The sequence below is a fragment of the Felis catus genome, chromosome A2 (assembly GCF_018350175.1).
Source record: "Felis catus isolate Fca126 chromosome A2, F.catus_Fca126_mat1.0, whole genome shotgun sequence".
NCBI lineage: Eukaryota > Metazoa > Chordata > Mammalia > Carnivora > Felidae > Felis > Felis catus.
The window spans coordinates 81,185,510-81,209,895 of NC_058369.1; the positions used below are offsets into that span (position 1 = coordinate 81,185,510).

The 24,386-nt window shown below is 38.8% G+C and overlaps 1 protein-coding gene across 3 annotated transcripts in view; it reads left to right on the forward strand.

Moving 5' to 3' along the window:
- RELN (reelin) overlaps positions 1–24,386 on the forward strand; it is a 536,751-nt gene that overhangs the window by 387,860 nt on the left and 124,505 nt on the right. For all 3 annotated transcript variants that reach the window (XM_019825367.3, XM_019825368.3, XM_011280339.4), the window contains exons 21-24: positions 9,290–9,482; positions 10,277–10,389; positions 17,508–17,645; positions 18,975–19,161. In XM_019825367.3, the coding sequence (XP_019680926.3) occupies positions 9,290–9,482; positions 10,277–10,389; positions 17,508–17,645; positions 18,975–19,161 (631 nt within the window). The remainder of the gene's footprint in view (positions 1–9,289; positions 9,483–10,276; positions 10,390–17,507; positions 17,646–18,974; positions 19,162–24,386) is intronic.

The following is a 24,386-nucleotide window of genomic DNA, read 5'->3' on the forward strand; positions in this document are numbered from 1 at the left end:
TGGAAAAGCCTAATTTTTTTTTGATTTGTCCAAAATTTTATTAATGTTCAGTCTAAAAGGCTTTACACCTGTGGTATGCCAAGTCATAGGAGTTCTTAAAGAAGTTACCCTTTAAGATTTGGTCCTTGGCTTGGAAGTTATGGGGCCTTAGTATTCTTTTGTTAAGCAGTTTGGAGAATTCCTGATCTTGGTCCAGGGCTGGTAATATTGTGCCATTTTCTTCTCCCTCACAAAAATCGTTCTCAGTAATGTTAAAGCAGTCAGGGAAACCTGAGTGTTCTCATGAATTTGCAATCTCAATTTTATCAATGCCACCAGCTTCTTCCATTAGAAGACACAGCCAAGTGAATTTCTTTAGGATTTTCTTTCATTGAACATCAACCTATATCTTTTGTAGAGATTTTGTCAGTTTAAATAGTTTACTAGTAAGCCTAGAGTTTTCTTGGGATTATTCCTTACAGGGACAATTACAAAGAACAGTAAATCAATTTAAATTGTGTGCTGAAGGAAGCTATTTGGGGTGAGGTGGCTCCCAAGAGCCACTTCAACCACCATTTCACAGTAAATGATTGTTCCAGGAAGCTTAGCAGATAGATAAAGTAAATATATTGAGTAACAAACTGAAAAGTCACTTACTGCTTTTTTCAGCAGCTATTTAAAGAGTACTTTCAGTACCCAGGAGTATCAGTGCCTCCAACAAACTGGTAATATAATTGAACATTCCCCTAAATAGATTTATAAATGACTTTCTAAAATAGAGTCTACTTTTTAGGCTTTTTCAACATAAGGATTTCATTACATGAAGTTTTTCATTCACTGATAGACTAATTTATACATTTGACTGGATAGTGATTGCACTACTGGCACTATTTGTGCTGGAGGAAGCACAGTAGGTTTTGGAGATGAAGATAGAAAAGTCTTTTATTTGCAGAGCTTACATTCTGGAGGGGAATAACAACTGTAAACAAGTAATCATGCATAATAATATTTCAGGAAGTGGTTTGTGCTGTGAGAATAAATGAATGGAACGTGAGGTAGCATAAGTGGAGCGTGAAACTTTTTTAGGTAAGATAGTCAGTAAAGCCCTCCTGGAGGCATTAGAACAGAGCAGATGAATGAAAGACAATGATGTAAAAGGGTGCAAGGAAAGCATCACAGGTGGAGAGAACAGCAAGAGCAAAGGCCCTGAGGCAGGCAAGGAGATAGATTATATTAGTACCTTATAGAGCAATATAGCGATTTTGGAATTTATCCTAAGTGTTATGGGAAGCGAGTAAATAATTTGTAGCAAAGGAGTAATATAATGTGATTATATTTAAAAAATAATTGTGGGGGCGCCTGGGTGACTCAGTCGGTTAAGTGTCCGACTTCAGCCCGGGTCACGATCTCGCGGTCCGTGAGTTCCAGCCCCGCATCAGGCTCTGGGCTGATGGCTCAGAGCCTGGAGCCTGCTTCGGATTCTGTGTCTCCCTCTCTCTCTGCCCCTCCCCCGTTCATGCTCTCTCTCTGTCTCAAAAATAAACCTTAAAAAAAAATTATAAAAAATAATTGTGGCTGCTTTTTGGAGAACAGATGATAGAGGGTAACAGGTGAAGCAGTAGAAGGAGCTCAGCTTGGAGGCTAACAGTGTCATCTACATGTGCTTATAATGATGCTAGGAACAGAATGATGTAGTGGAGAAATGGACCACTTGAAGATATATATTGAAGGACAAAGCCACAGGACCTGCCAAAGAAAAGAATAAAATAGCCATATGCCAAGACTCATGTCCTGTGGATGTCCACATGGTTGATTTTTAAGTCATTTATTTCTCCAAAGTTAGATTTCCCTAAAAAATCGTCATTTGGACTAAGTAGTAGCTAAGTGAGATTTTGGAAGTAAGAGAGTAAACACAGCACTAAAGAAATTAACCAGAGAATTCTACATTTGATGATTTAGATTCATGGTATGTGTGGTTTGTTGAAGTAGAAGTTCAATAGGCTGAGAAAATTACTTTCTAGGAACAGCGGTTCATGAAATCTCCGTGGTAGGCCCTGGGTGACCTGGCCCAGTTGACCATCCCAACCACCGTGGTCTTCCTTCTCTCTACTCCCACCAAGTCGCTCTTTCTTCTTCTAATACCTTTACATTCTCTCTGCCTCTTCCTAGGAAGTTCTTTCATTAGTCATTTTGGGCACATGCCAGGGCCTCAAAGCTTTTCAGGGGCCTGGAAAAAGTCCAGGAACTGAGGAAATGAATATTATCTCAAAAATATGATAAGCAAATTGCAAAAGTAGGATTAATAAATTTAAATTAAATATCTACAAAACACAATATATGTTAACTCCCTTAACTGCTAAATTTAAATATTCATAAAATTTCATGATATTGGAAATAATTTTTTGGTCAGATTCCTGAATGTGCTGAATAATTACAACCAAACATAAATTACATGCATCACTAGTAGCAAATAAAATTTAAAGGCAAAATTATAAGATCTATTTGGAGGTTTTTGTAATGAAAAATATATAATGGATGTGGGTGTATTTTAATATGTTTGCCATGATGTGTAATTGAATTTCCAAAGATTAAAAGCCTTACATTTTTTTAAATGTTTATTTATTTTGGGGCAGGGGAGGGGCAGAGAGAGAGGGAGACACAATCTGAAGCAGGCTCCAGGCTCAGCTGTCAGTACAGAGCCCATCACGGGGCTTGAAGTCATGAACCACAAGATCATGACTTGAGCCAAAGCTGGGACACGTAACCAACAGCTACCCGTGGGCCTGAAGATCCTTTAAAAGTCCTAAAATGACCCTGCTTAACTACACTCTAAATAATGTACATGGCTGCACATAGTTGGAAGGGTAAAAAAAGAATTTCAAAGATTCCTCATGTATTTTTTTCTCTTGCCTCACCTTTGATTGCCAATTCAACAAGATAAAATAAGGAGTGCCCTAGCTATTTCGAAATCCACAAGCTCTTATTTTTTTTTTTTAATTTGAGTATGGTTGACACACAGTGTTACTTACATTAGTTTCACGTATACAACAAAGTGATTCAGCTTCTCTATACATTATGCTATCCTTACCACAAGTATAGCTACCATCTGTCACCATACAACACTGTTATAGTATCATTGACTATGTTCACTATGATGTGCCTTTTATTCCTGTGACTTATTCATTCCATAACTGGAAGGCTATATTTCCCACTACAACTTTTTTGAAGGGCAACTTCGCAGTAAATGCTCATTTTTAAAATTTGCTTTGACCCAGCAATTCTGCTTCTAGGAATTTATCTTAAGGAAATAATTGGACCAGTACACAAAGATATATAAGGATGCATATTATAGAAGCATTGTTTATAGCAGTGAAAAATGGAAGCAACCTCCAGAGAGTTCCATAATTGGAGATTGGCTTATTTTCAACATTTTTTCAGTATGGAAAGATGTCAATGAAATAGTTGTAAAAAGAAAAAAAGAACAGATTTATTATGATTTTGTAATAATTTTTTTAAAAGAAAGAGAAATGAGGGTGCCTGGATGACTCCGTCAGTTCAGTGTCTGACTCTTGATTTCGGCTCAGGTCGTGATCTCATGATCATGGGGTTGGAGCCCTGCGTACAGCTCTGTGCAGTCTGCTGAGAACCTGGTTGGAATTCTGTCTCTCCTCTCTCTCTCTGCCCCTCCCCCTGCATAGGCTCTCTCTTTCAGAATAAATAAATAAACTTTAAAAAAAGAAAAAATAAAGAAAGGAAAGTGAGTGTTTATGTGTGTATAAACATAAGGAAGTCTGGAAGTATTTATACGAAAATGTTAGCAGTGATCGTCTTTAGGTAGTAGGACTGCAAATTTTTACTTAAAAAAAACCCAAAAACTTCTTTATTGTCAGATTGTTGTTTCCAGTAAATGTAAACTTTGTATAATCCACTAAGATAGCATGGTTATTTCTGTTTTGATACATAATATTCTAGAAATAACAAGTGAATTTAAAATGCCTCCTTTAATTCCATAATATCAACAAGATTGTCAACTCCAGCAAACGTTTCTTTGATACAAAAACAAAACCCAAGAAGAGATGATATTAGAGAGGCTTAGATTCATTTACATGTCGTTTTGCAGATGAATATACTTTTGAATGGCATCCAACCAAAACCAGCTTTGAGATGCTCTTCTGTTGTTGTGGAAATGAGCCCTGCAGAGGCATTCTTCTCTGTGGGGTCCTTGAAAAGAGTTGAGTATTGCTTCAGTTTTTAAGAAATGTAAATACTGGTGCATTGTCTTCTCTTGTGGCATATTGGTAGTGAGACTTCAGACACTGTTGTCTAACTTATCAAACTATTCTTAAAGAAATGGGATCAATTGTTGAAAATGGCTCAGTCCCTAGGTGAATTTGCCTTGAAGGAACTTTGTGTTGGGGGGGAGGGAGGGGTATTCTCTCACTTTGTGTTGGCTATGTGTATCTGCCTTTCATATAAAAGAACCTTTTTTATGGAGATTTGAAAGAGCTTCTGGGGAAATGCAGGAAGAGTGATTTCTTTAAGTGAGAATAACTTAAAAACTTTGTGTTCATTACCGCAGGTAAGGAACTATGGTTTTGTAAAACTTGCCTTCTGCCCAATTGAGAAACCTCACTCATGTGCTCATTTTATTTAACATTCTTTAAGGCCTTTAATGGACATGGTATAGAGGAAAGGACATCAGAGTAGAAATCAGAAGGCCTAGTTGCTAGCTTTTTAGTAACTGTGTGACCCTGAGGTCAGCAACTCAGCCTCTGGGTTTTTTTTTTTTTTTTATCTCCATTACACAGTGTTAAGGATCCCTGATAGCCTTCCAAATGGCCTCAACTCAATAAATAAAGTAACCTAGCTGTTGGAAAACCATGATGTCCTGCAACAACACGAGGTGCTTCTGTGAGGTACAGAAGGTTCTGAGTGCTTTAGGGGATACAGGGATGAACAAGATATGATCTCCTCTTGCAGAGAGGCTTCCAACCTAGTCAGGAAAACAGATCCCCAGCTATCTGTGAGATTAACAAGAGAGGAGGAGGCAAAGGAACTATACTATGAACTAAGTATAGAACTATGGAAATGGGCATCTGGGTGGCTCAGTTGGTTGAGCATCCAACTCTTGATTTCAGCTCAGGTCATGATTCCAGGCTCATGGGATCAAACCCCACATCAAGCCCCACATTGAGCCCCACATCAGGCTCTGTGCTGAGCATGGAGCCTGCTTATGATTCTCTCTCTCTCTCCCCTTTGCCCTTCTCCCCCTTTGTGTGCACGTGCACTGACTAGGGAGGGAGGGAGGAAGGAGGAAGGGAAAGAAAGAAGGAAAGACAAAGAAAGAAAGAAAGAAAGAAAGAAAGAAAGAAAGAAAGAAAGAAAGAAAGAAAGAAAGAAAGAAAGAAAAAGAAAGAACTATGGAAACATGAGTTACATTATAGTGTTATCCATTTTACCAGGGGCATAATAGAGAGCCTACTAGCCTTCTTGGTGGTAGAATGAAAAGACACAGGGAGGTAATCTTGTCCTAGTGGAAAGAATTATCCACATTCTCTCATTAAATCTTCTAATTAGATGCAGGAGCATTTTTATTGTCCCTTTATTTTTGAGGCACTCTTGCAGATCGGCACAAATGAAACTAAGCCTCCTGGTTTCCAATGTATTCTGTCTCCAGAATTTCTCCCCAAAAGGGTGATGTGGACTATTTTTTGTTTCTCTGATTGTTACAGAGTTCAGCTTCATTTTTACCTTTGTGAACCTATGCTGACTTACACAAGCAACAAAGAGGAACAGTTTTATCAATTAAAGGATGGCAGACTGTGAAATTCTCTCCTCTAAAACTCCAGCTGAGTAAGAACATCAGCATATTCAGGAGAGAAAACGCTGACCTAATATCACTGGCTTTCAGCCAGTCCTGAATAAAGCATGAGTGAACTTGTAGTCTGGATGGTAAATAACTGAGTGAACTCTTACTATGAATGGTCAGAGTTTTAAGGCATAGATGTCTGTGCTTCTCTTGTGTTATTTTGCTTCCAATTAAGACATCAGGATAGGTATCATATGGTACCATGAAGTATGGCAGGTGTATCGATTAGAAATCCGTTCAGCTTTAGCTTACAACAAAAACAAGAAGAAAAGACACAATTACCAGTGGAACAGATATTAGCTCTAAGTAAGAATTTTATTGTCCCTGTTTAACAGTCCTCATTTAGACTCTTGTCCTTTTTTTCAAGATTTAGGATTTTATTTTTAAGTAATCTCTGCACCCAATGTGGAGCTCAAATTCACAACACCAAGATCAGCACCATGCTGTACCAACTGAACTAACCAGGTGCCCCTAGATTTGTCCTTTTATATAATTTTTATATTGTTTCTTTCTTGGTGTCTTGGGACCTTTAAAAGCAGTTATCGTGAGGGTAGCTCACAGACCACATACTTCTCAGGTTTGAGTACTTGCTATCTTGAACCAGGTTCATGGTTGATTGTAACCATGAAAAAGGTGCAAAATACAGCATTTCTTTCTGTTTCTCTTGGAATTGCAAGGACAGGAAACCATCTCTGAGGAGAAGAAGGAGCTGATTGTGAAAATAATCTTAAATTATTTCAGAAATGCTGTGGTGGGGAAATACTCTGCAGGACATGGGTGAGAAAGTTCTAGTGGCTCTCTGTGGATTGCAGACCATGAATCTCATGTACTGCCCTGCACCATGTGGCTTTTCCCAGATGCCCAGGATGTACAGTGTACCTTTTAAGTAAACAATTCAAATGACTAATTAGTTGCCTGCCTCTAATTATCTTCCTCATACAGCATACTAGAAAGCGCATTTAACCCTTGAAATTAAAAGCAACATTTATTTCTCATGGAGAGAAGCAGTCAAGATTTTTTTTTTTTTTTTGCTTACTTAAAAGACTCTGGAATTTATGTAGACAAGTTTGTGCCTATAGGGCTTACTAGTGTTTTTATTCTATGTTGATTCTTTTCTTTTGTAATATTGTTAAAAATTGCATTCTGCAGCTTTATGTTTTCTAGATTGCATCCTATGCAGCATATCACACAGCAGCAATCATGGTTTTAGATCTCTAACACCAAAGTATCATTACACAGTAATTGAAAGTTAATGATTTTTAAATTAACTATACATGAAAGTTATTAAAAACTGTGTTTTTTTTCTCCATCTTATAGTAATAGGACAGAGAGAGAGTATATTGGTTAAGAGGTTTTAGAGTTGGGCAAAGCTGATTTCTCACTGAGTCTCTACCATTTACTATCCCCTTTGCCACATTTGTTGCCTAGAGATATTATTCCTACTTCACAGAGTTATTTTAAGGATGGAACTAAGAAAGATAACATGGATATTAGCTTAATACAGCCTGAGGATATCGCCTAGAATCAACAAAGGATGGGCATCTTTATTATTAATGATAAACAAGTTGTAAACACTGGATATTTAATACCAGCAATTATGAATATGACTTTTCTCTTCCTTTTATTGACCATTCAGCTAAAGCAGAGTTTGGGGCTTTTAAACATTTTATTCCTCTATTCATTGTCCAAGTGTAAAAAAGCTTAATTTAAAACTGTTAAAGAGTACTTAGTCATTGTTAGGAAAAAGCTTCTTACATTTTATAACCTTGAGCCCAAACCCATGTCAATCCTCTTTATAGACAATGTCCCATCTTTAAATAACATCTTTTTTATAAGTTTATTTTTATTTGTTTTGAAAGAGAGAAAGAGCAAGCAGGTGAGGGGCAGAGAGAGAGAGAGAGAGAGAGAGAGAGAATCCCAAGTAGGCTCAGTGCTGTCAGCCCAGAACCCCACGTGGGGCTCAGTCTCACGAACCATTAGATCATGACCCGAGCCGAAGTCAAGAGTCAGACGCTTAATCAACTGAGCCACCCAGGCACCCCAACATCTTAAATAACATGTTAATGTCTTCAAGAAGCAAGGCAGTGTAGTTACTCCTTATTTTGCTGATTCAGCAAAGGATAAATTAAAAAAATATATCAAATACCTCAAAGATGTCACTGAGTGTTGCATCATTCCCTTTTCTATGTCAGCTAAGCCCCCTGACTCACAGGAACTACTGCAATGAGTAGAACTCACAGAACTACTGGACCTACTTCAGGGCGGCAATACTAAATATTGTGGCAGACAAACCCCAGTGTGGTCAACCCTGGAATCCTTATTACATTTACCCATATTAACCACAGTGAAAATGTGTCCATATTTTAATCTCTAATGGATTATAAATTCCTTGAGCAACTTGCTCTAAAAAAGTAATTGTGCCTGTCTTCAGACAGTTTACAATTACATAGTACTCAGTTGGTACCCAGTAAAATTCTACCAACATTAGGCACAGTCATTAAAACTACACTATGATGTTTTCAGTATTTAATGCCCGAACATTGAAGACTGTTTGGAAACTAAGAAATGCAAAAGAAAAGTTGTAAACTGTCTAGTTTCCCACCACCAAACATAGCCACTGCAAACATTCTGGTGAATTTCTTTGTGGGTTTTAAAAAATGTATTTTTTCATAAGCATGTTAATTTGATTTTATTACCTTAATAAATATTTGAAATATGGATAATCTGACAAGTGGCTATACCAGTTTACTTAAGTATTCCATTTTCCCTGTAGTTTGATGTTGAAATGGTTACCAATTACTATTATAAGGAAACCTGCGATATTAATCATATTTTATAAAGCTGTCCTTGAATTTAGGATTATTTCCTTCAGATAAATTCTAAGAAGTGAGATTAATGAGTCAAAGGGTTTATACTCATGAAAAATATATGAGTGAGTACCCATTTTCAAATATATTTGACAGCTCCAGCTATTAAGTTTAAAAAATATATTGCTTCTTTGATGGGCAGCTTATTTTAAATTACATTTATTAGATTGACTAAAATCCATTCTAGAGCTTGGCAAGATTTAAATAAGTAAAATTAAATTATTTTGATGTATGGGGTGCCTGGGCGGCCCAGTCAGTTGAGCATCCGACTCTTGATTTCCGCTCAGGTCATGATCCCAGAGTCATGGGATTGAGCCCCACATTGGGCTCCACACTGAGCACAGAGCCTGCTTGGAATTCTCCCTCTCTCTCTATCTCTGTCTCTCTCCCTCCCTCCCCTCCCTCTGCCTCTCCCCCGTGTGCTCACTCACACTGTCTCACTCTCTCAAATTAAAAAAATTTAAAAATTTAAAAAATATTTAAGTTATTTTGGTGTATGGTATGAAATGAAGAGCTCAATTCTCCCTTAACTCATCATGTTTTTAATCTTCTGATTCCCACTCCTGTCTTTCAGTTTCACCGGAGATTCTAAACTTGCCTCAAGCATGCGCTATGTGGAAACACAATCAATGCAGATAGGAGCATCCTATATGATTCAGTTCAGTTTGGTGATGGGCTGTGGCCAGAAATACACTCCACACATGGACAATCAGGTGAAACTGGAGTACTCAACCAATCATGGCCTCACCTGGCACCTGGTCCAAGAGGTAAGTCTGTTTTCTCTAACACTTGTGATGAGTAGGCTTCTTTTTACATAGGAAGCAGAGAATTACAGTTTCAAAAGTTTAGGTTTGGTTGAAAAGGAACAATATTATTTATAATTTAGAATTGACACAGGTAGCAATAAGGATTTCCACATTCTGCACTGGCAGATGCCAAAAGGTAATTGAAAATAAAAAAGAAACGGGAATAACTTCAGGACCGGATACTCTAGGATGATGATGTTTTGAATATTATTTTCTCTAACCCTCTTCCTCCATAAATACATCTCTTTCTTCTCTATCCCTGTAATATATCTTCATCTGTTCTTTTCTAAGTCTCTTTACTTGTAGGTAGACCATATTAAGAATATGACATGTCTTACCTTAAAAAAAAAAAGAAATACAAAAATACAGTTTCTTAGGATAAAGTGTACTTCTTTATTCATACACACAGAGATCTGACATTGCAATAATGCATAAATAACAGTGAATAGAATAATTCTACCAAATGCCAATGTTATGATAACAGGTCACAAAAATGGGTCCTGATCCATTTCCATGTTTATATGTGAGGATTAGGATTAAACAACATTTAATTTCATGGTGGCACTTGTTCCCATTATTTCCCAAATATTTTAGCCTCAGAGAAGGGAAAATCATGGACTGCATCCATATTGCACATGGTTAAGAAAATGACATTAGATTTCTCTAAGGCCTTTTTCACTTATGCTGAGTGAGTAAACATATGGCCCCTGGAGGAAACAGAAGCTGAGTTTAATTTTTGCCTCCCTCTCTTTTAGGAATGCCTTCCAAGTATGCCGAGTTGTCAAGAATTCACATCAGCAAGTATTTACCACGCTAGTGAGTTCACGCAGTGGAGGAGAGTCACAGTGCTTCTTCCCCAGAAAACTTGGTGAGAGATGACATCTTTGCATATGGTTGTTACTTTCACCTTTATTACCTCTATTAGCATGGCTTGAATTCAAAGAAGAGTTAAGCACAATGGCAAGATGCATTTTCTTTGTCATCAAAAGACCCAGATCTTTCTTTTATACTGAGGATACTTGCAAAAATAGGGCTAATGAAAATTTAATTTCCAGACGGTCCCTATTTACCTTAAATTTTAGTATGGTTGACACACAATGTTACATTCGTTTTTGGTGCACAGCTTAATGATTTTTTTTAAAAAATGCTTTTTATGTATTTATTTTGAAAGGCAGACAGAGACAGAGAGAGGAGACAGAGCATAGTGGGAGGGGCAGCGAAAGAGGGTGAAAGAGAATCCCAAGCCAGCTCCACACTATCAGTGCAGAGCCCGATGCAGGGCTTGATCTCACAAACCATGAGATCATGACCTGACTTGAAATCAAGAGTTGGATGCTTAACTGACTGAGCCACCCAGGCGCCCCCCCAACTTAGTGATTTGACAACTCTATACATTATGTGATGCTTACCACAAGTGTGGCAACTGTGTGGCCATACAGCACTATTACAATACCATTGACCATATTTCCTATGCTGTGCCTCTTATTCCCATGACTTATTCATTCCATAACTGGAAGCCTGTATCTCCCACACCCCTTCACTCATTTTGCCCATCCCTCCACCCCCACCCCTGTGGCAACAACCATCAGTTTGTTCTCTGTATTTGTGGGTCTGATTCTGTTTTTTATTTGTTTATTCATTTGTTTTGTATTTTAGATTCCATGGTAAGAGAAATTATATTGTATTTGTCTTTCTCAGTCTGACTTATTTCACTTAGCATAATACCATCTGTGTCCTAGCTTTTTCTGGCCTCCCTTTTTGCCCCAACTTTTCTTTTTATGGGAGAACTCAATAAGCTGGTTCCTTTGGGTGTGACATACATAGAAGGAAAGGATACAGGAATCCAAAAACTCCTATATCAAGACAGCTTGTATTTCAAAGCTGTTTTTTCACTTCAAAGCCCTACTTTTTTATTTCAAAAGCTTAATGTACACTCTTTTCCTCTATTCACATTCTTTCAGTAACAATAAAAATCACCCCCCAAGAAGCTAAAGCCTCAGTAACTAGGGAAAAAGTTAAATACATGATAATGCTTAAGAGAAAAACACATTTTCCCCTAAATATTACATCATTTTGTGTTAGATTGATCACTCCGGGCACCTTGTGAGGAATAGATTGTAGGAAAAAGAGTGAAGACAGGGAATCACATTGGGGGTTTCAGGCATTTGCTGTTTAGGTGGCTTTGAGTATGATTGTGGCAGACATGACAAGAGCCATCATTTGTGAAATAGATTTTAATCAAATAGAGCTTGCTGATATACTGGATGGGGACTGTGGTAGAAAGGGAAGACTCAAAAACAGCTTGTAAATCCAAGGCCTAGGGAAATTGCTGGATGGTTGTACCACTGACAGAGGTGGGAAAGCCTGGAGAAGGAGTGGATTGGGGACAGGAAATGAAGTGTTCTGTTTTTGTGATAGAGAGTTGAGAGACTTATCTATCCCAGCAGAAATGTCAAGAAGCCAACTGGACTTATACATCTGGAGCTCAAAAAAGAGGTTTCTTAGGATAAAATGTACTTTGGGTTGAAGAATTAAATACCACAAGTACATTTGAAGCCCTGGGACAGGATAAGCTCGCCCAAGAAAGAAACTTGAACTAGAAATTAGAAGGCCTGAGTTTTCAATATCCCTCCCAGTGATTAATTAATCACACGATTTTAACCATTCACAACCTCTTCAAGCCTGATTTCTTCAGAGTATAATAAAGGAGTTTAATTAGATGATCTTGAAAGTCCCTCGCAGTTCTTGAATTCTAAGATTCTGTGATGATATGTAGTAGTAGTGAAAGAGAGAGACAAGAATTATATTTTTCTTTGGCATCTGCCTTCCGAGAGCCCTTTTATAAAGAGAAAATTACTAAATAAACCCTTCTTAGATTATTTTACAATAAAGTTAGACTCTACACAAAAACAATTGGTTAGATAACAACCCAGAGTTATTATTATACGTCCTTTAGTTGAATTACTGAATTATAGAAGAATGTCTACTTGATTATTTTTAAGGATTCATCATTATGTCAGTTGGAATAAAATGCTTGAAATTTGATTTCCACAGATTTTTTTATATCCAACTGTGAGCCATTTCCTGGATACTCAACTAATGCTTTGTATAACAAGTTGCTCCTTTCTCTAACATCCTGCTTCTTTATATCCACTGCTGGGAATACAATCAAGACTTTTATTTAATTTCAAGGATATTCCAAGCATACCTATCAAGATTATTAAAAAACAACAGATCAATTGAAATACTAGTCATAAATACTGAGGCTTTTTCTTTATGATTATTTTATCATTAAGTATATTACCCTCATTACTTAAAAAATGTTCCTTTTTATTTATTTACGTGTGGAATAGAATTTCAAAATTATGATGGTTAGGTCAGTAATCTTTATAGTATATTTTAGAGATGTCTTATCATCCTCAGAAAGGTTCTAAACTATTATTCTTAATTAATGTAGTTTAGAGAGTATCCAAAAAGTATTGTCCTTTATAAAAAAAACCCAGAAAAAACAAAAATCCAAAACTGCAGGTTATTTTACCTTCAAATTGTACGTTACAGTATTATTTCCTTGCTTAAAAGATAGTATCACTGAGTTGAAGGTTTTAGTATAGTCAGAAAAGATCAATTCTCATTACTGTTTATTACACACTTGAGAGGAAATCTATTTAACCTTTAAATACTTCAGTTCCAATACTGCCTGCCACACATTGGGTACTCATTACATGTTGGAGAATTAAGTAGAATTTTAATTCAGTGTGCCTCACTATTAGATTATTCCTGCAGCTATTTGCCTTTAAGTACATGTAAGTGAATAATTGAATTCTGCTTTTCCAAATTCTTTTCCAAGCCCTAGGTAAAGAAAGTAAGCATACTTTTTAAAAACAAACAACCCAATAAGATAGTTTCTTTTAGTACTCCCGCTAATACTTAAACTAAACATTATTACTATATTTCAAAAAAAAAATAGTGTTCAACTGGTTATTATCATTGTTTTTGGATTTATAAAGCTTTTTAAAAGCTCTGCTATAAGGATAAATTTCATTTATTGTCCTTGGTGTTCCTGATCATTTTGTGTATTATATTCATTTCAAACTTTTGCAAATACCATGTTTTACTCAAGCACTGGAGAGAGGGAGTGCAATTTAGTTTGAAACATCTTGCCTTTTGGCAAATCTTCGTTCTGCTGCTTTGACTGATGCATATGCAACTATCAATTGAATGCATACAAGCAAATGTGGTTCCCATGTTATCAAAGGTCTGTTAACTTTGGAAGATATGCTAGGTGGGACAACTTTCAGCAGAAATACCAACTATATATACACCTGCTCAGAGAAATAATATTGTATATGAACTGAACGTTTGTTGCCCAATGAAAATTAATTTTGTTTTTATGAGAGACATTTACATAAGAACAGGGCCTAATGAGACCCAAACAGCTGTCAGTTGCTGACTTCATAAACAAACCTACGCCTAATGACTGAATGAGTTTCAGAATAATTGGGTAAATGTAATTACAGTAACTCTGAAAGTGGAAAATACAATTTAGTCAGGCTTCATTTACCTTGATTCCTTAGCCTTGATACCTTGATACCTGTCAAGAGATGACTCAGTGGTAGTTTAATTCAGTTTAGAAGTTTATATGAGGGGGAAAAAGTCAATTAAGACAAGACTGTCAAGTTTTGTTGCTTTGGGGAATCCATAGAGTTTGGACTTTAAGTGCAAGTCGACTTCATTTCATGATGCACACAGCACATCAAAGTGGTCCCACTTTCGGACCCAACCTGAAATACACAAGACATTCCTTCTAAGATTGCTTAGATTTGAGGCAGGAAGGGGTTGGCAAATTAAATATTTGTATTGAGGGCAATATTTAGCAGTGATGCAACTGCAAATCAGTGAGATCACACCTTGTGTTCTCATGTGCGACCAGCTGGAGATTGCTCACACAACTAATTTTTTTTTTCTCACTAAAAACAAAGCCAATATTCAACCTCTTCTTGCTTCCTTTTCTGTTAATTAACATCACATTAAACTGTGGATTGTAATTTTAAATGGAAGAATCCACTTTGAGCTTTTTATCTTCAGGAGATACTATCTTTTTCAAGAGTTCACAAGATGCACATAAGGATTAATTTACTTAGTCAAAGAATTTAGGATGTGTTTACAGGTGACTGTTCAGAAGCATAAATAAGCTGGGAAATCTAGGACAGATTTCTGAAACCTTCCAACCCCATTTTAATGTTTGAAATATCAAAACTTCAAAACAATGTGTTTCATGTAGACATGTGACTTTAAAGAAAATAAACCATCCTCAGTCAACAACCACCAGAACAATCACTAAATTTACGAGCTGGAAGAGATCTTAGAAATCAGTTTGTCCAGTCCCCTTATTTGAGAGGTGAGGAACTTAGAAAACCTGAAGGCTTAAATTCCTCACTAAAGGTCACACAGCTGATAAATTGCAGGGCTAGGGTCCAAGGGGTCAAGTCCCCAGACTCCTACCAAATTCTTTACTTCATTACCAAGAGAAGTCAGAAACAGGCTGCCCTTTCCTGGCCTGCTTTTCCATTCATTGACTCATTTTTTTAGCAGACATTTTTGGTACACCTACTTTATTCTGTTCCTGTGCAAACTATTGAGACTAAAGATGGCCCTGTCCCCAGAAGAGCTCACAATCTGAACACCTGTGGCCTTAGACTTGACTCAGATTACAAGCAGTCCTGAAAGCATGACGCAGTCCTTGGCGTGACACTGATACATGAAACTTAATTGTCTTCTTTTCTGTAGGGCTCTGTGCTCTAAAACAATGTACCTACTTTTATAGTAGGAATTTCTTAATGGAACTCTGGAAGTTGTGATGGCTGTTAGATTACAAATATAAATTATTACCATAGAGGAGGCGCATTCTTGTCATGGCACATATCATGACGAGCACTGATATGCAGCAATCGTGTGTCTACTGGAAGCATCTCAGTGAATCCTGGAATGATCCTACTAGGAATGAAAATGCAACATATTAGCCATAGATCATTGGTAAAATAAACAATAAAGGCTTAGCCTGGATTTTAACAATCTGTTACGTACTTAGGGAGTATTTAATATGTGGGTAATTGATGCAGTAGACATTAAGGGATCATTCTGAGCCATTAAGATCAAGTGTATGTGTAGGTAGTGTGCTCTGGGAGGGTTTAATCAATGGAACTGAGCCTGCACATTAATTCTGCGCATCTTTTTTGTTTTCTTTTGTTTTGCACTTTTGTTGGGCACCAAAAAGAACTAATCACAACCCCTGAAAATTTCTGAAGACAAAAAATATGATATGATTTTAAAAGAATGTTTTTTTTAATGTTTTTTTCCAACGTTTATTTGTTTTTGGGACAGAGAGAGACAGAGCATGAACGGGGGAGGGGCAGAGAGAGAGGGAGACACAGAGTCGGAAACAGGCTCCAGGCTCTGAGCCATCAGCCCAGAGCCTGACGGGGGGCTCAAACTCACGGACCGCAAGATCGTGACCTGGCTGAAGTCGGACACTTAACCGACTGCGCCACCCAGGCGCCCCTAAAAGAATGTTTTATGACGGTCAGTGAATGGCAACTTTCTTGAGCACAGTGAATGTGCTCTCAAAATTCCCTCTTTTTAGACTTTCTCTCTGGTTTAGATGAATCAAGGTCCCAAGTGTTTTCTGTGTACAATGGACTGTTTAACTTTTTGTTTCCACTTAACATCAGCTTGTCCATGAAACCAAAACAAGTTAATGTTTCAGAAATAATAAGTAGAATTTAGCACCCAGATGTTCTTACTTATAGTACATTGTAGCATGTCCCTCAACCCCAAAACAATACCCCCAAACTCAACTTTCATCTTCTATTGAGAGCTAACTGGAAGTTTTCCAATAACTACTGTTGTGTTTATCATAAGGAATAGTAGTAGTGTAATTTAAACACCTCACATTTTCATCTGTGAATGAGAGGCTCTTTCGTATATACCTTTTTTAAAAATATTCTTTCTTTTTTCCTTTCTTTTCCTAGCATCAAATCTCTGTGTAACAACAACTAAAAAATCTGATATTTTGTTTTTCTTTAAAATGTCACCAATTAAATTAAGATTGAGGTATATATCCAAACCACAGATTTCTTAACTTTTCTTCATGATAAAATTGTTGAATTGGATAATGATTGAGCAGACATTAAACTACCAAAGAAAAATGATTGGCAGCAAAATACAAGTTCAGCCCTCTTGCACTGTTGGTGGGAATGCAAATTGGTGCAGCCACTCTGGAAAACAGTGTGGAGGTTCCTCAAAAAATTAAAAATAGACCTACCCTATGATCCAGCAATAGCACTGCTAGGAATTTACCCAAGGGATACAGGAGTACTGATGCATAGGGCCACTTGTACCCCAATGTTTATAGCAGCACTCTCAACAATAGCCAAATTATGGAAAGAGCCTAAATGTCCATCAACTGATGAATGGATAAAGAAATTGTGGTTTATATACACAATGGAGTACTACGTGGCAATGAGAAAGAATGAAATATGGCCCTTTGTAGCAACGTGGATGGAACTGGAGAGTGTGATGCTAAGTGAAATAAGCCATACAGAGAAAGACAGATACCATATGTTTTCACTCTTATGTGGATCCTGAGAAACTTAACAGAAACCCATGGGGGAGGGGAAGGAAAAAAAAAAAAGAGGTTAGAGTGGGAGAGAGCCAAAGCATAAGAGACTGTTAAAAACTGAGAACAAACTGAGGGTTGATGGGGGGTGGGAGGGAGAGGAGGGTGGGTGATGGGTATTGAAGAGGGCACCTTTTGGGATGAGCACTGGGTGTTATATGGAAACCAATTTGACAATAAACTTCATATATTGAAAAAAAAAATACAAGTTCCAGGAAGTTCCGTTATCTGAAAGATTCTGAACTCTGACATTCTTTGTGCTGCCACGTGTCAGTTAAAATATTGGATTTATTACCATACCTTGTTTCTAGGTCCAGTGCCACCCGCTTCCGCTGGAGTCAGAGCTATTACACAGCCCAAGACGAGTGGGCTTTGGATAACATTTACATTGGGCAGCAGTGCCCAAGTATGTGCAGTGGGCATGGCTCATGTGACCACGGTATGTGCAGGTATGTATGCCACCAAGTGTGATTGTGTGCTTCTCAGGATTTGTGTTTAAGTGTCATTTGGGGTTTTTTTTTTGTTTTTGTTTTTGTTTTGTTTTTGAGAGAGCATGAATTGGGGAGGAGTAGAGAGAGAGGGGGACAGAGAATCCCAAGCAGGCTCCGTGCTGACAGCAGCAAGCCTGAGGGCTCGAACCCACGAACCATGAGATCATGACCTGAGCTGAAGTCAGACACTCAACCGACTGAGCCACCCAGGTGTCCCAGAATTTGTGTTTAGAGGGATACCATAGCAGTTGTCCTCAGAGTTGTATGGACAGACTAATAAATAATGAAATAGCCAAAAGAAAAGGATCCTCCTTTCTGTTCTTATTTCAGATGTAAAAGATATTGTTACATTTGAAAAAGTTTTTTTTTAATGTTTATTTATTTTTGAGAGAGAGGAGAGACAGAATCTGAAACAGGCTCCAGGCTCTGAGCTGTCAGCACAGAGCCCGACACGGGGCTCAAACCCATGAGCCATGAGACCATGACCTGAGCTGAAGTTGGACGCTCAACTGATTGAGCCACTCAGGCGCCCCAAGCTGTTGTTACATTTAAGTAAAGTCTGAAGCCATATATTCTAAACTTCAAAAGCTAACAAAAGACCAGGCCTCCTGGGTATAAATTTCAGATTTTATTAATTAACCCCAAAGTCCTCTTTGGGAAACAAGAGCCTTGCTATTGTTTCCCTTTCCTTCCTCTGACACTCTTAAAGCACCTGTCACACAGCTGCTACACGCTGTCTTATGTCACTTCGAGAGAAGCTCAAGTTGTGGGCAGGGGGCCATGGTGATTATCGCTAATGAGGATGAGATAGGAACACACTTAAATACTCAAAGACTCTAAAAGAGATGTAATTTAATCAGAAAAGGGAGCTATAAAATGTGGCCAGAGCTACATGTTGGATGAACAGACAAATATTTATATGTGACTTTGAAGACTATATGTGACTTTGAGGAAAATCCCACTCTTCTTCTCCCTAGCCACCAACACACACACACACACACACACACACACACACACACACACACATCCTTCTTCATTACTGCTTGATGCCTCAGTTCTGTTATAGCACTGTTTCTTTTAAGGATTCAGTCCTTTTGTTCTTGCTGTTCGGTGTCTGTTAAAACCTGAAGGTTGTCACTACCACATACACAGATTGACACTGGAGAAATATCTAGTGTGGATGCTAAGGTCTGAGCAAAAGTGAGACATAGGAAATGCTGCAGGTGCGTGGCCTTGGCATTCACAGAGGAGACGGTGACTTGTTTGTTTGGCCTTCCTCTCTCATAGGTGTGACCAGGGGTACCAAGGCACCGAATGCCACCCAGAAGCGGCTCTTCCTTCCACGATTATGTCAGATTTTGAGAACCAGAATGGTTGGGAGTCTGACTGGCAAGAAGTTATTGGGGGAGAAATTGTAAAACCAGAGCAAGGGTGTGGGGTCATCTCTTCTGGATCGTCTCTGTATTTCAGCAAGGTAAGAGCTGGGGATAAAGGTATGACTAAGGTCTGAGAATGCATGATCAGGAAAATATGTGATTTATGGAGCAGTCTGAACTCAGAAGGTACAAACATGAGGTAGTTTTATTCCCCCCAGCCCACATTACTTGCTTTTAAATTCGTTTGTCAAATTCCTACCACTTAAGTACATTTGGCAAACTCCTGTAGTTTTATGATTGTTTTTGGTTACTACAAATCCAGCTTAGGTCGGTTTAAAGTCCCTGCCCTTCTTTTACCGGATTTAAATCCAATCGCCTTCCTTTCCTGCTGTGCCAGCCGGGCTTCTGTCTTGAGTGTCTTTGAGTGGGGCAGGGACTTGGTGTCTTCTTGCCCCAGCATCGGAGGATGTGTGAGCGTGCGGCCCATGGGCGAGGGGTGAGTGGTGGTGGAGAAGGTGAAGCCTAGAGATTAAGAGCAGCAGCTGCCTGCTGCAGGCGGAATCTGCCGCTTGGCAGCTGTGTGACTTTGAGCAAATCCCATAACCTCTGTATGACTCGGCTTCCTCATTTGTACAGTGGAACTAATAAGAGGATCCTACCTCATTAGTCTTCACACAGGGTAAGTGAGTTAGCACTTGCAAATCACGTACAATGCCCGATACATAGCACTCATACAAGGATTTGTGAAATTTGCCAATCTGTTAATCTCAAGAATATGATTGGAGGAAGGAGGGATAATGGTGAGGTTTGGGGACATGCACAGCCATCCATGTTGAACATTGAGTTTGGTGGCTGCTGGTGGCATCTGCTAATACAGGACTGTCTTAGTCAATTCAGACTACTATCATTAAAAATACCATAGATTGGGTGGCTTAAGTAGGAAACTTTTTTTTCTCAGTTCTGAAAGGTTTGTGAAGTCCCAGATGAAGGCACCAGCAGATTCAGTGTCTGATGAGGGCCTGCTTCCTGGTTTGTAGATGGACATCTTCTCATTGTATCCTCACATGGTGGAGAGAGCACCAAGAGAAAAATCAGGCTGTCTTGTATCTCTTTTTTTTTTTTTTTTGGTTTATGTTTTCATTTTTTAATGTTTATTCTTGACACAGAGATTCAAAAGAGTGTGTGAGCAGGTGGGGGTCAGAGAGGAGGGAGACACAGAATCCGAAGCAGGCTCCAGGCTCTGAGCTGTCAGCACAGAGCCCGATGCGGGGCTCAAACCCACCAACCATGATATCATGACCTAAGCTGAAGTCTGACGCTCAACTGACTGAGCCACCCAGGCGCCCCTTGTGTCTCTTCTTATAAGGACACTAATAAGGACTCCACTTATAAGGACACTAATAAGGGCTCCACTTATAAGGACACTAATAGGGCTCCACTTATAAGGACACTAATAAGGACTCCACTTATAAGGACACTAATAAGGGCTCCACTCTCATAATCTAATAACCTGACAAAGGCCCACCATCCCTTTAGAGGTTAGGCTTTCAACATACAGATTTGGGGTCACATAAACATTAAGTCTACAATGGATACTGTGTAGAAGTTTTTCTTTCTTTTGAATTTTTTTTTTTTTTTTTTTGAGAGGGAGAGAGAGTGTGTGTATGTGCACAAACAGGGGAGGGGCAGAGAGAGAGGGAGACAGAGGATCCGAAGCAGGCTCTGCACTGACAGCAGAGAGCCCAGTTAGGGGCTCGAACTCATGAACTGTGAGATCATGACCTGAACTGAAGTCAGACACTCAACCGACTGAGCCACCCAGGTGCCCCAGAAGTTTTTCTCGCAGTGTTTGTCTTCACTAGTGGCAGCACCAGTTTGGGCAGACAAGTCAGTAGACACCAACTGGGAACAAAGGTGTCCACTGGAATCTGTAAGACTGATTCTCTTGGAACATCCCCAACCCATGTTGCTTGGTCAGCAATGGGGAAGGGGGAACCACCTTCCTCTCCTCCCTTGCTACTGTCTAGGCAGGACATTACTTTCATTCTCCCTCCTCCAATTCATCTCTTTATATAGTTCTCAAAAGGACTGGAGAGGGAGCAGGTCCACTTCTCCAACCTGAGCTACATGTCTAACCCTACTAATGAGCAGCTCCCTATAGAATGTGAGATGCTTAGGGGCACCAGGGTGGCTCAGTCAGTTGAGCGTCTGACTTCGGCTCGGGTCATGATCTTGCAGTGTGAGTTTGAGCCCTGAGTCAGGCTCTGTGCTGACAGCTCAGAGCCTGGAGCCTGCTTCAGATTCTGTGTCTCCCTCTCTCTCTGCCCCTCCCCCACTCATGCTCCATCTCTCTCTCTCTTTGTCAAAAATAAAAATAAACATTAAAAAAAATTTAGAATGTGAGGTGTTTAAAACCACGTCTTTCCATTAAGGACTATAGCCACCAATTCTAGGACAACTGGAAATGTCCCAGTCTGCATCACAAATACACAGGTGTGGGTGATATACTGTAGGGCTGATATGTTGTGGAATCTGGGAAGAAATCCAAAATAAGTCAATTTATGCAAATGCAAAAATAGGTACAGGTTTTGTTTTGATGCAGGTGCAGAACAAAGAATCAGCCAGCAAACAAGATAGAGAATGATAGAAAATCAGGGATGGATTCCATTTAATGATATTTCCTATCCATTGACATTGAACATCCGCCGGGTATTATTATTAGAGATGATAGTCCACAAGCAACCAGTATACGTTGCATAGATCTGGATACACTGTATAATTGCTCAGAAGTGGGAAGATAGTGTCTCCGTAAGCATCAATTTTAAAATAAGATTATGAATCCTTAACCAATATGTACCAAACATCCCAGTACACATGCGTGTGTACAGATATTTTGTTTTTTTAATTTTTTTAACATTTATTTTATTTTTGAGACAGAGAGAGCATGAATGGGGGAGGGTCAGAGAGAGGGAGACACAGAATCTGAAACAGGCTCCAGGCTCTGAGCTGTCAGCACAGAGCCCGACGCGGGGCTCGAACTCACGGACCACAAGATCATGACCTGAGCTGAAGTCGGCCACTTAACCGACTGAGCCACCCAGGCGCCCCCATACACAGATATTTTAAACACAGAAAGATTATGTATCAATATGTATGTACTTAATTCAAGGTGATCTCTGTTGTCAGACTACCTGGATCTGTACCTAGGCTCCAAAACTCATTAGCTCATTCATCTTGCAGACTTCCACATCTTTCTGTACCTTAGTTTTCTCTATTGTAGAGCGGGATGTTGGGACCATTGGTGGGTTAATGAAGGTAAAGAATAAAGAGTCATGTGGGGCACATAGAAATCATTCAGTAAGTGTTAGCTGTCACAATTACATTTTATGAGAGTGTATTTAAAATTTATATCATTAGGGGCACCTGGGTGACTCAGTCAGTTGAGTGTCTGACCAGCTCAGGTCATGATCTCATGGTTTGTGGGTTCGAGCCCCGTATCTGTGCTGATGGCTTGGAGCCTGGATCCTGCTTCAGATTCTGTATTTCTCTCTCTCTCTGCCTCTCCCCTGCTTGTGCTTTGTCTCTCAAAAATAATAAATAAACATTTAAAAAATTATGAAAAAAATTAAAAATTTGTACCATTAAATATTTCTATCTATATGCCCTGCCACTAACTTAAAACCAGCATTTCAAAAGTAAAATCATTCTCTTCCCTTCCCAATCCAGCCTTTTCCCTATATTTTTGTCAGAATATCTGAAGAGCATTTTTTTCTTTTTTCTCTTATATCAGTAGATCTGTTTTGAATTCTAAGTGAGACAAACTAGCTTAAGCAAAAAAGGGGAAATTTGGTTCATGTAATCAGAACACAGGGAGGGCTTATATGAAGCTGGCCTCAGAGATACCTGGAACCAGAAACTCAAATGCCCACAGAACTCTCTCCTCTATTTTCAGGTCAGCTGTCATTATGAGAGTGGTGCCAGGACCACAGAGCTTTCTAAGCAGCTCTGTAGAAACATCTAGGGAAGGTTTCTGATTGGCCAGTCACAGTGTCTGGAGGAATGACATACTCTGATTGGCAGAGCCAGAGTCATGTGCTCACTGCTTTAGCACAGAGGTGGGATACACAATTTGGCAGCCCCTACCAGCCAAAGCAGTAACCCAAAGGAAGGGTTCCTTAGCCCTATTGCAAACCACCCTAAACCTAAAATGTGCTTCTATTCTGTCCTTCTTTGATCAATCAGGGTGCTTTCCAGTACTGCTGCCCTAACTACACCTCTTATTTTTTGAAACATCAGACTTCTGCTCCAAACAGAGATTTCTCCTCCCCATCCCAGGTTTCGATAATTTCCTTGTCTTTGTTTAATCTCCACTGCCTACCATCATGCCTTCTACTGTCTCTGTATCCCTATAAACCTTGTAAACGTCCTGCTCAAATCCTGCTTCTCCATGGAGCTTTGTGGCATGATGACTACACTGCTCTCTCCTTTCTTTGAATTCCTCCCTCACTTGTGTTCTATTCATAGATAGATCATAGATAGATCAAGTACCTTGAGACTGAATAGATTATAGAATTGATAGATGATCATATGACCAAGTGGGATTCAACAAGGAATAGAATTTGGTCTGCTGTTCTAATTGTCATTATTGTCACTACACGTATTTGTGAACTCTCCTTCCAAGTTTGTTTTCCTATTGTGTATGGTGTAATTGGCACCCAATAATTCTTATTGAAAAGGAAGGAAGGAAGGAAGGAAGGAAGGAAGGAAGGAAGGAAGGAAGGAAGGAAGGAAGGAAGGAAGGGGAAAAGAAAGAGAAAGAAAGAAAGAAAGAAAGAAAGAAAGAAAGAAAGAAAGAAAGAAAGAAAGAAAGAAAGAAAGAAAAAGAAAGAAAGAGAAAGAAAAAGAGAAAGAGAGAGAAAGAAAAAAAAAAGCAAATTAGAGAGCTGGAGGTTTTAAAGAAATGGTTGTTTTCTGGACACCTGGGTGGCTCAGTTGATTAAGCATCCTGCTCTTGATTTTGGCTCAGGTCATGATCTCACAACTGTGAGATCAAGCTCCATGTCAGGCTCAGTGTGAAGCAAGGAGCCTGCTTGGGATTCTCTCCCTCTCCCTGTCTATCTGCCCCTCTCTGGTCATGGTCTTTCTCTTTCTCCCTCTCTCTCTTTCTCTCTAAAAATAAATAAATAAATTTAAGGAAAAAAAAGAAATGGTTGTTTTCAAATAAATATAGAAATATTTTTCTAGTAGCATTTTGACTAGAGAATATTTTAATTGGAGGCAAATGTAAAGTTTTATGAAATGTTTTAGAGGTTGTGTTATGAAG